This window comes from Borostomias antarcticus, assembly GCF_949987555.1.
Source record: "Borostomias antarcticus genome assembly, chromosome: 17".
Lineage (NCBI taxonomy): Eukaryota > Metazoa > Chordata > Actinopteri > Stomiiformes > Stomiidae > Borostomias > Borostomias antarcticus.
In genome coordinates, this window is record NC_140250.1 from 19,375,705 (window position 1) to 19,387,216 (window position 11,512).

At 53.1% G+C, this 11,512-nt stretch overlaps 2 protein-coding genes across 2 annotated transcripts; both read right to left on the minus strand.

The window, feature by feature from the left end:
* Positions 1-333: 333 nt before the first annotated feature.
* Positions 334-2,576, minus strand: cUnh2orf49 (chromosome Un C2orf49 homolog; the record flags this gene model as incomplete). Its single annotated transcript, XM_084452058.1, has 4 exons — positions 334-783; positions 984-1,260; positions 1,617-1,777; positions 2,451-2,576. The coding sequence occupies 4 exons, from the start codon at positions 2,574-2,576 to the stop codon at positions 727-729; spliced, it is 621 nt and encodes a 206-aa protein (XP_084308184.1). The 3' UTR covers positions 334-726.
* A 3,827-nt stretch (positions 2,577-6,403) lies between these two features.
* Positions 6,404-7,555, minus strand: gpr45 (G protein-coupled receptor 45; the record flags this gene model as incomplete). Its single annotated transcript, XM_084451906.1, has 1 exon — positions 6,404-7,555. The coding sequence occupies one exon, from the start codon at positions 7,553-7,555 to the stop codon at positions 6,404-6,406; it is 1,152 nt and encodes a 383-aa protein (XP_084308032.1).
* Positions 7,556-11,512: the final 3,957 nt, after the last annotated feature.

An 11,512-nucleotide genomic window follows, 5' to 3' on the forward strand; every position in this document is an offset into this window, starting at 1 on the left:
TTAGGGCCGGTAAGGGTAAGGGTTAGGGCCTGTAAGGGTTAGGGTTAGGGCTGGTAAGGGTAAGGGCCTGTAAGGGTTAGGGTTAGGGCTGGTAAGGGTTAGGGACTGTAAGGGTGAGGGCTGGTAAGGGTTAGGGCCTGTAAGGGTTAGGGTTAGGGCTGGTAAGGGTTAGGGCCTGTAAGGGTTAGGGCCTGTAAGGGTTAGGGCTGGTAAGGGTTAGGGCCGGTAAGGGTTAGGGCCGGTAAGGGTTAGGGCCTGTAAGGGTTAGGGACTGTAAGGGTTAGGGCCTGTAAGGGTTAGGGCTGGGCCCCTGAGCTGGGAGTGAGGTGAGACAGACAGACGGAGGGAGCAGCTGCCCAGTCAGCACCTCCGGGTCGGTGGGTTAGGGTTAGGGTGGGTTAGGGTTAGTGTGGGTTAGGTTTAGGGTGGGTTAGGGTTACGGTGGGTTAGGGTTAGGGTGGGTTAGGGTTAGGGTGGGTTAGGGTTAGTGTGGGTTAGGTTTAGGGTGGGTTAGGGTTATCCTCTCTTAGGGATATCTGTGGTCCATCCGTCTCTCAGATGCATAATGTCTCTGATGACCACGCCGTGGAGCTGAGACGCGCAGCGCCGAGTGTGAGGTGTTTGTGAGCCCTGCTATGGAGGGCCCTAACAGGCCCTAACCCTAACATCTCCTGTAGTCCATCATCTGGTGGCAATTCAGCCTCCACAGGGGTCACAGGTCAAGGGTCAGGGCCATGACACATGCTGGATCTTCTTCTTCATCTCTGGAGACGTCAGCACTCCCTAAAATGAAAGAAGACAAACGCTGAAAGATCTTCCACCTTTAATTATGGAAACGATTTGGCTACAAACAGTATCTACGCTCTACATTAACCTGCAGAAACATTCTGGCATTGAGTATAATCCTGCAAAATGATCATTCAAATTGAACAAATAAAGTTGTATTAAGTTGCACTGTGTTGTAGCTGAGTAAGTTTCCATACTGAGCTGTCTGCCTCTCGTTTGAGTGAGGCTGATGAGGGTGAGGCCTCCCCGTTCCCCGTCGTACTCTTGTGGATGTTGGCAGGGGTGGAGGAGGAGGAGGAGGAGGAGGGTTGAGGAGCGCTGCTGGACAGCTTGCGTACGGGGTTGGAGAGGGTCATGGAGGGAGGGGGCCTGAGCCTGTCCCCCTCTGGCTTCTTCACCCGGACCGGGCCTGTGTGAGCGGAGCTGCCCTCGAACACGACCAGAGGCCTCTTCCTGTTCTGCTCATTACTGGACCTGGAACCAAGAGACATAGCGTGAGATACACTCAGAATACCATGATGCATCTTCACTAACAGGGGCCTAAAATACTGTCCAAAGAAACATCCTCTTTATTGCATAGCCTCTGAAAGCATGGTACATTCCTACCCGGGCCTCATCCCCAGAGAAAGCATGGTACATTCCTCCTCAGGCCTCATCCCCAGAGAAAGCATGGTACATTCCTACTCGGGCCTCATCCCCAGAGAAAGCATGGTACATTCCTCCTCGGGCCTCATCCCCAGAGAAAGCATGGTACATTCCTACTCGGGCCTCATCCCCAGAGAAAGCATGGTACATTCCTACTCGGGCCTCATCCCCAGAGAGCAGGTTACCCGTGTGGAGGCTCGCCGGGGCTCTGTGGGACCCGGGTCCGCCTCATCCTGCGCCCCCAGCGGCTGTGGGGCAGGTCTCTCTGCGGGAGAGGGATGACGTGCCGGAGGAAGAGCTCTGTGAGGCGGTCCTGGCTCTCATCCTCTCTGGTGGTGATCTTCCTCTGTAGGGGATGAGAAGACAGGCTTCAAAGAGGCAGCAAAGACCACATTTTACAACTAAAATGCAGCTATAAGCTATATGCTATCCTTTTCCTACCCAGTCCCTACCTCTATCTGGGCCCAGGCACATTCACGCACACAGACATACACCAGTGTTTGCCATGTCTCTCCTATGATGTTATTAGCCTCTCTTACTCTGAACATGTAATTTAATGTTATTTATTGCTCTATAAATGTTCTTAGCCGGTAGACAAACATACTCCAGGAGCTCGATCGCCTTGTTGAGAGGGGTCAGGGAAGAATTTTTACAGCTCACTTATCTGGCCCCCGGGTGATTACTGTTTTTTTGCTTCTCTCTGGAATATGTAGAGGTGGGTCGTATTCTCACCTCCCTTGTTCTCTGTAAAGCGCATTGTGTTGCCTCTGGGTATGAAATGCGCTATACAAATAAAGCTTTGATTGATTGATTGATATGTCCCTCACCCTACAATCCCACCCAGAGTTTAATCCTGTAAGGTTATCGTGAGCTAGCTAGAGCCTCAGAGCTCTACATGTTCAGGCTAGGGTTAGCTAGCTGCTACTGAACACGCTCAGGTTGGATGGGATCAGCTGAGAGCAAGACAGTTACTACCCTAACCCTAACCCGGTTACTACTGCAATAATGAACCTCCTCACGTCGTGTAGCAGCAGGTGGATGAAGTCCCTGGACAGCAGCTCGGGGTGGAGGAGCAGATCTGCGGGAGAAGTGGTTCTGTCTGCAGGTTGTGTTTCTCTCTCTCGCCCGGTCCTGAAGCCCGCCATGTTTGATCTGCTGCTTTACCCAGCAGCCTCTGCGTTAAAGGGACAGTTCGCAGTATTTCCATCCTGTATGATACATGGTATGATACATACCTATCCGTTCATTCTGAGGAACAGAACAGGCTCAGTCTATTTGGACAAATATAGATGAGTACACTTGTTCATAATTTTGTTTATAACCAGCTTTTGCTACGTTGGTATTGATAACAGCACCGAAAGGTTCCAATATCAACTGGATACATGAGGCTTGGGAACAATAGATCTTTAAGAGTTTTAGAATGAAGTCAAAGAAATGGTGAGTTTTAGAATCGTAGAAATAGAAACTAGAAATGGTGCTAAGAGAGCAGACCTCCGCCCCTGAATGCATTTGGTGGCTCTGTGCACAACAACATTGAATGGGCTCTAAACTGGCCCATGCTACACCCCTCCACCAAGTTTCATGAAAAGCAGTGTTAGTTTGTGTGTAATCCTAGTCCATGAATGAATGGAGGTGAATGGGCGTCTGGGCCGTGTTTGAGCGGCTCGTGGACCCGCCCTGTGATTCGCTGAGGCGGAGGAGAAAATGACTGAGGTGAATGGGTGGCAGCGGGGGGCAATGAGCCCCCCCCCCGTCTAAACCCCCGTGTCTCTAGCACCCACACAGGGAGCTGGCTTCATTCTAAGTTTTGTTTTCATTCAAGGATCCGGTCCTACTGTATTCGGATCTGGTCCAAAATGTAAGGAGTTGTAAGTTGGCCTACACCCCTCCACTGAGAATGACATTCGCTCAGGTAGGTGCGTAATCCTGATCCAGAAAATGGAGGCGAATGGCCGGCTGTGTTTGGGCAGCTGTTGACCCTCCCTGTGTTTGGGCCCGTTGACCCTCCCTGTGTTTGGGCAGCCCGTTGACCCTCCCTGTGCTTGGGCAGCCCGTTGACCCTCCCTGTGCTTGGGCAGCCCGTTGACCCTCCCTGTGTTTGGGCCCGGTGACCCTCCCTGTGTTTGGGCAGCCCGTTGACCCTCCCTGTGTTTGGGCAGCCCGTTCACCCTCCCCGTGCTTCGGATCCACAGCAGAATGTCATGGGTTCTAAGTTGGAACATGCTACACCCTTCCACCGAGTTTCGTGAAAATAGGTCCAGTAGTTTTTGCGTAATCCTGCCAACAGACCAACGCACGCACAAACGCACGCACCCACACACGCTCCTGGGCTGTCGCTGGGCGGAGGCCATGACGCTGCTCTGCTCTGGAGGAAACATGCTCTCTGTGCTCTGAAGGATATGGATCTACCTCACTAAAACCTCACACAATCACTCAACTACCTGCAATCAATAGAGGATTGAGTTTCCCAGTGACGTGAGCAGGTGATACATATTGTGCTGACATTGTTGAAGCAGAGTGCATATGCAGAGCCTCCGACCCTGGCCTGTCTCCTGCCTGTCATCACTGTTAATACTTTCTAGATCTAATCTATCGGCTAGTAACCATGGCTACTGTCTCTGAGTAATCATGTCATTCAAACACTTCAATCATGCAATAACATTTAAACCATAAAATAACATTTCACCAATGAAAGGACCAGGCTCTCTGACATTCTAACATTTCATAACAAGTTTTCCAAAACATTTTATTTTACATATAGACATAAAACAACCATCTAAGTGAACGACACTTTACTCTGTTTCAAAACACCAACATACAAAGAAAGGGAAGTAGCCGTTAGCCGTCCTCATCACACAGAATATGCAGTTATATTCCCCTTTATCTGATCACTTCCTGCCTTCCCTAACCCACTTCCTAACCCTAACCCACACGGACCTGTTACATCCTGCCAGACAAATGGATGAAATGATACGTTGCAGCTGACAAGGCAACTTATTAGGCTGTTGTGCTTGTCAAGAGGGGGAGAGAGAGAGAGAGAGAGAGAGAGAGAGAGAGAGAGAGAGAGACGTAACTGTAGAGAGACCATAAGAGGAGTTCATTGTGTAGTACAGTACAGCAGTATATTATACAGTAACCCAGTCCAGTCAAGAACATCCTGAACAGGATGAGAGATGAGAGGATGAGAGGAGAGGATGAGAGGATGAGAGGAGAGATGAAAGGATGAGAGGAGAGATGAGAGGATGAGAGGAGAGATGAGAGGATGAGAGGAGAGGATGAGAGGATGAGAGGATGAGAGGAGAGATGAGAGGATGAGAGGAGAGATGAGAGGATGAGAGGAGAGATGAGGATGAGAGGAGAGATGAGAGGATGAGAGGATGAGAGGAGAGATGAGAGGATGAGAGGAGAGAGGAGAGATGAGAGGATGAGAGGAGAGATGAGAGGATGAGAGGAGAGATGAGAGGATGAGAGGATGAGAGGAGAGATGAGAGGATGAGAGGAGAGATGAGAGGATGAGAGGAGAGATGAGAGGATGAGAGGATGAGAGGAGATGAGAGGAGAGAGGAGAGATGAGAGGATGAGAGGATGAGAGGAGAGGATGAGAGGAGAGTTGAGAGGGTGAGAGGAGAGATGAGAGGATGAGAGGAGAGATGAGAGGATGAGAGGAGAGATGAGAGGGTGAGAGGAGAGATGAGAGGATGAGAGGAGAGATGAGAGGATGAGAGGAGAGATGAGAGGATGAGAGATGAGAGGATGAGAGGAGAGATGAGAGGATGAGAGGAGAGAGGAGAGATGAGAGGATGAGAGGAGAGATGAGAGGATGAGAGGAGAGTTGAGAGGATGAGAGGATGAGAGGAGAGATGAGAGGATGAGAGGGGAGATGAGAGGATGAGAGGAGCATGTGAAGGAAGGAGTGATCAATACAAGAACACCGGTGAGAGAGAGGAGGAGAATGAGATGGAAAAGATGAACAAGTGGAGAGGAGGATAAGAGACAAGATGAAGACCATCCTGGACAACAGGCGGTAGCAGAGGGGGAGGAGCTCCAGCCACAGGCTCATCCACAGCCTCATCCACAGGCTCATCCCACCCAGGTGCAGAGCAGAGCGGTTCAGGGGTTCCTTTGAGCCAGCGGCCTTCAGACCGGACCCCTGCGCTGGAGCAGACCGGACCCCTGCGCTGGAGCAGACCGGACCCCTGGAGCAGACCGGACCCCTGGAGCAGACCGGACCCCTGCGCCGGAGCAGACCGGACCCCTGGAGCAGACCGGACCCCTGGAGCAGACCGGACCCCTGCGCCAGAGTCTTTCACTTAATTTGTGAACAATAACAGGGACATGAATTAAATCAGTCAATCTGAACTCTCCTGCTGTGCATCACTTCTATGTCATGTCTTTGCTGAGCCCTGGATGAAGGAGCACAGGATTCTCATCTTATTGAGCTGGAGTGGGAGGAGCTACATACCATATGAGGGAACACATCAACACAGCTGTGAAAGCTCGGTCCATATCAGAACCTTCCTGCTAGTTCAGCTCAGGGGTCAGGGGTCAGGGGTCAGCAGCAGAGCCCGTCTGGGTCCCCTGGGTGCTTCTCTACGGGACCAGGGTGGGGACTTCATGGTCATCATCACCAGGGAGTAACAGAGCGCAGAGGTGATATCTGACCGGTCGGTTCAGCGTCGGTCCTCATGGAGAGACTGACCCCCCTCCTGTACTAAGAACATCCTGTACTGCTCACTAATGCTGGAGATGAAACATCTGAAACCCCCTTTACCCTGCCTGTCCTGTGGGCGGGGCTACCCTGCCTGTCCTGTGGGCGGGGCTACCCTGCCTGTCCGGTGGGCGGGGTTTTTGCATCTTCAGGAAAACGGCGGTTAGTTTCACCGTGCAGGGCGAGACCAACCGAGCGCGGACGCGTAAAACCCGGAAACGATTCTGAGTGGCGCGTTTCTGGGACGCCGGCGGAGGCGTGGCCTCACACGGCCGACTGGGTCTCGCTGCAGACGTAGATGTTGCTGGGACGCACCCTGCGCCGGCTCCTCCCCCCCACCCGCGGGCACGGCCGGCAGCTCTGGGGCATGAACTCCAGACACGCCTCCCGGAACTTGCGTATCCTCCAGCAGTAGATGACGGGGTTGAACACGGTCTTCAGGTAGCTGAGCCACAGCGCGCCCACGCTCAGCGGGTAGAACGCGCCGCTGTAGTAGAACCTCCGGCTGAACACCGCCAGCAGGCTCACCACCGTGTGGGGCAGCCAGCACACCGAGAACCCGATGAAGAGGATGAGGATGGTGGTGAAGGCGCGCGTCTTGAAGCTCATGTCCACGTTGACCTGTGGGGGGCGCTGCAGGCCGGTGAGGCCCAGCTTGCTGACCTGGTTGAGGGCGGGCAGGTGGTCGCTGGTGTGGTTGTGGATGCGCAGCGCGTTGCGGCGCACCGTGTTCAGGATGCAGAGGTAGCAGTAGAGCATGACGCCGAACGGCACGAAGAACACGGCCACGGCGAGCAGGACGGTGTAGCCGCGGTCCGCCAGGGACTCGCTGTATCCCAGGACGCATTGGGGCGCCCAGGCGCCCCCCATGCCGGCCGCGTCCGCCCGCCAGCCCACCACGGAGGGCAGCGCCACGCACAGGCTGAGCGCCCAGGAGGCGGCGATGAGCAGCTTGGCGCGGTGCGGGGTCAGCTTGTCCTGCCGCTGCACGATGATCAGGAAGCGGTCGACGCTGATGATCAGCAGGATGGACACGCCCTCCAGCACGAACAGCCAATAGAGCATGACGGACGCCCTGCAGAACCCGCCCCCGAACCGCCAGTTGGCGGTCGCCACGGTGACGGCGGTGAAGGGCATGCAGAGCAGCGACAGCATGATGTCGGAGAACGCCAGCGTGGCCAGGAGGAGGTTGATCGCCGAGCGCATGGCGGGCTTCTGGTACACGATCAGACACACGATGCCGTTGCCGAGGAAACCGATGGCGATCATGAAGATCATGATGGCGGCCAGTGCGACGCGTAGCGTGATGGGCATGAGAGCGCCCCCCTCCTCCTCGTCCTCCTCCGGCCCCGCCCCCAGATCCACAGGCTCCAGCAGGCCACACCCACCCAGCAGGCTACCGTTGCAGAACGCCATGGAGACTATTACCAAGCGATGTCAGTCCAATGGCACATCGTCGTTCTCCGCTGGTGTGTTTGTGTTTCAGAGTCTGAAGGGGAAGAAAAGAACATGTCCAATCAAACACCCCCCTACACACTGTGAGCCCTGTGATTGGTGGGGTAGTGACCCCCCTACACACTGTGAGCCCTGTGATTGGTGGAGTAGTGAGTCCTCTAACGTCTCATCAGCGTCCAATCAGAGCAGCAGAGACTCAGCTGGCCTCAGCTGGCCTCTGATCTAACGGCTTGATTACAAGAGCCTCTCCAGACGCCCGGGGACACATCTGGACTGTGATTGAGCCTTGAGTCCCCTGAGACCTCTGAGACCTCTGAGGAGGAGCGATGCTCGTATCTCTGGGCTCTGAGGAGGAGCGATGCTCGTATCTCTGGGCTCTGAGGAGGAGCGATGCTCGTATCTCTGGGCTCTGAGGAGGAGCGATGCTCGTATCTCTGGGCTCTGAGGAGGAGCGATGCTCGTATCTCTGGGCTCTGAGGAGGAGCGATGCTCGTATCTCTGGGCTCTGAGGAGGAGCGATGCTCGTATCTCTGGGCTCTGAGGAGGAGCGATGCTCGTATCTCTGGGCTCTGAGGAGGAGCGATGCTCGTATCTCTGGCCCCTGAGGAGGAGAGATGCTCGTATCTCTGGCCCCTGAGGAGGAGCGATGCTCGTATCTCTGGCCCCTGAGGAGGAGCGATGCTCGTATCTCTGGGCTCTGAGGAGGAGCGATGCTCGTATCTCTGGGCTCTGAGGAGGAGCGATGCTCGTATCTCTGGGCTCTGAGGAGGAGCGATGCTCGTATCTCTGGGCTCTGAGGAGGAGCGTCTCTCTGGCCCCTGAGGAGGAGCGTCTCTCTGGGCTCTGAGGAGGAGCGTCTCTCTGAGGAGGAGCGTCTCTCTGGGCTCTGAGGAGGAGCGTCTCTCTCTGAGGAGGAGCGTCTCTCTGGGCTCTGAGGAGGAGCGTCTCTCTGGGCTCTGAGGAGGAGCGTCTCTCTCTGAGGAGGAGCGTCTCTCTGGGCTCTGAGGAGGAGCGTCTCTCTGGGCTCTGAGGAGGAGCGTCTCTCTGAGGAGGAGCGTCTCTCTGGGCTCTGAGGAGGAGCGTCTCTCTGGGCTCTGAGGAGGAGCGTCTCTCTGGGCTCTGAGGAGGAGCGTCTCTCTGGGCTCTGAGGAGGAGCGTCTCTCTGGGCTCTGAGGAGGAGCGTCTCTCTGAGGAGGAGCGTCTCTCTGGGCTCTGAGGAGGAGCGTCTCTCTCTGAGGAGGAGCGTCTCTCTGGGCTCTGAGGAGGAGCGTCTCTCTGGGCTCTGAGAACGCTCACATGAGCAGGGAGGCCTGAGACAGACGGCTGTGACCTCACCACTCAACTGACCAATCACCACTCAACTCATCTGACTCCACTCATTATGAACCGTCTGGCAAAGATCAGCTGTTATACACGCTCACTTACACACTCACACATATACAGAGTACTCACACACTAGGGGTGTAACGATACACTACTCTCACGATACGACAGATACACGATATTGGGTTGACGATAACGATACGATACACTAAGGGCAGGTGTGAAGCGCTGCAGTAGCGCTGCTGTTCACACCAATAGTGCATTTCTACACATTTCTACTCCACTACACTTTGTGAATTTAGAGCTTAACTGTTGTAATATCATGGAGAGGCCTAGAGACAAAAGACGTGTTTGTTACCAGCGTTGTGTAGCCAGCGTTCACTGATATACAATAAACATATCACCATATTGTTTTCACCTTGACGATACGTATTGTGACGTTTCTGTATCGCGATATATTGTGCCACGATATATTGTTACACCCCTATAACACACACTCTCACACACACACACACACACACACACACACACACACACACACGCACACGCACACGCACACGCACACGCGTCTGGCTCACCCGCTGGCTGGAGCAGCGTCTCGTCTCGTCTCAGCTGAGGTGTCTGGCGTGGCCCTAATGAAAGGAGGACGCATCTTCAGAAGAACTCCCAGGATGTTGTTGCTATGGTTTCCACCCTTGGTGAAGCTATTTGGGGGGGGGTGCAGCGCGCCCCTCAGTCCCAGGAGGGGAGCGGCCGCGTTGGGCCCAGATCCCTCTGACGGTTCTCAGCTCCGCCGCCCCGACCACGAAGGAGGAGGAAGACACACCAGGTTAGGATCTGAAACACACCCCCACAGAGTCAACATCCTGGATACCACCAGACTGGAGAGAGAGAAACACACACGCACACACACACACACACACACACACAGAACAGAGTGTATATTGTGTAAATTCCAGAGAAACACAAATCTGACAATCCTTCATAACACGACCATTACTACGGAGGAGGGCCAATGAGAGGGACGATCATTAGGAGGAGGGCCAATGAGAGGGACGATCATTAGGAGGAGGGCCAATGAGAGGGACGATCATTAGGATGAGGGCCTATGAGAGGGACGATCATTAGGAGGAGGGCCTATGAGAGGGACGATCATTAGGATGAGGGCCTATGAGAGGGACGATCATTAGGAGGAGGGCCAATGAGAGGGACGATCATTAGGATGAGGGCCAATGAGAGGGACGATCATTAGGATGAGGGCCAATGAAAGGTTCAAAGAGTGGCGGCCAAATCAATCATCCGTAACACCGATAAGAATCCAATCCCGATATTGATCCCCGTTTCCAGGGATCTGTGAGTGAAAGCGACCCCCGTCTGGAGAGCGCATTCTCACACCCCTCGCCTAGCCGACTGCCTAGATCGCCGTTACTGTCGGTTGCCCCTCCAAGCCCCCCCCCCCCCCCCGTGATTACTGTGCATGCACTAACAGTGATAACTATGCATGCACTAACAGTGATAACTATGCATGCACTAACAGTGATAACTATGCATGTACTAACAGTGATAACTATGCATGCACTAACAGTGATAACTATGCATGCACTAACAGTGATAAATATGCATGCACTAACAGTGATAACTATGCATGTACTAACAGTGATAACTATGCATGCACTAACAGTGATAACTATGCATGCACTAACAGTGATAACTATGCATGCACTAACAGTGATAACTATGCATGTACTAACAGTGATAACTATGCATGCACTAACAGTGATAACTATGCATGCACTAACAGTGATAACTATGCATGCACTAACAGTGATAACTATGCATGCACTAACAGTGATAACTATGCATGTAACAGTGACTATGCAGGATTGTAACAGTGACTATGCAGGATTTAGGGTTGGCTCCTCCCTTCTCCATCCTCCGACAGATTGTGATCAATACGTAGGCTTGATCAATACGTAGGCTTGATCAATACGTAGGCTTGATCAATACGTAGGCTACATATGTGTGTTTTCACTCAGAGAAACATGTAATCGCCCTCCAATCCAATGTGGTAGTAGCCTCCTACAGTCCTACAGCTCACTCCACAAGCACTGAGAAGTGTCAATAAGGTTGCTAGGAGACCACCGATCCCCATTGATTGAGAGAGATTGTTTATGTACTCATGAGCTGTGTGTGTGTGTGTGTGTGTGTGTGTGTGTGTGTGTGTGTGTGTGTGTGTGTGTGTGTGTGTGTGTGTGTGTGACCTCTAATATCATATTAATTCACTGGCCTCATCACTGATGCATATATAGAAGGCAAATGTCAACCTATCAGAGGCAGTCAACACAATTACAGAGACCGGATGTGTTATAGAAGCCTAAACTGGTAGAATACATATACAGGCTACTGAATGGGCAATCGATAACATTTTTCAGTGATCCGCCCCATCTCAGTCCAGCATGGAAACATCACATAGGCTCAACTGAACGACAGCTTCATAGTCGCGCTTCATATGAATTGCGATGGGCCTTTAGTCTGGTTGATTTAGTAGAGGTCAGCCTAATTATTTGTGCCTATCTGTGAAAATGTCTGCGAGAT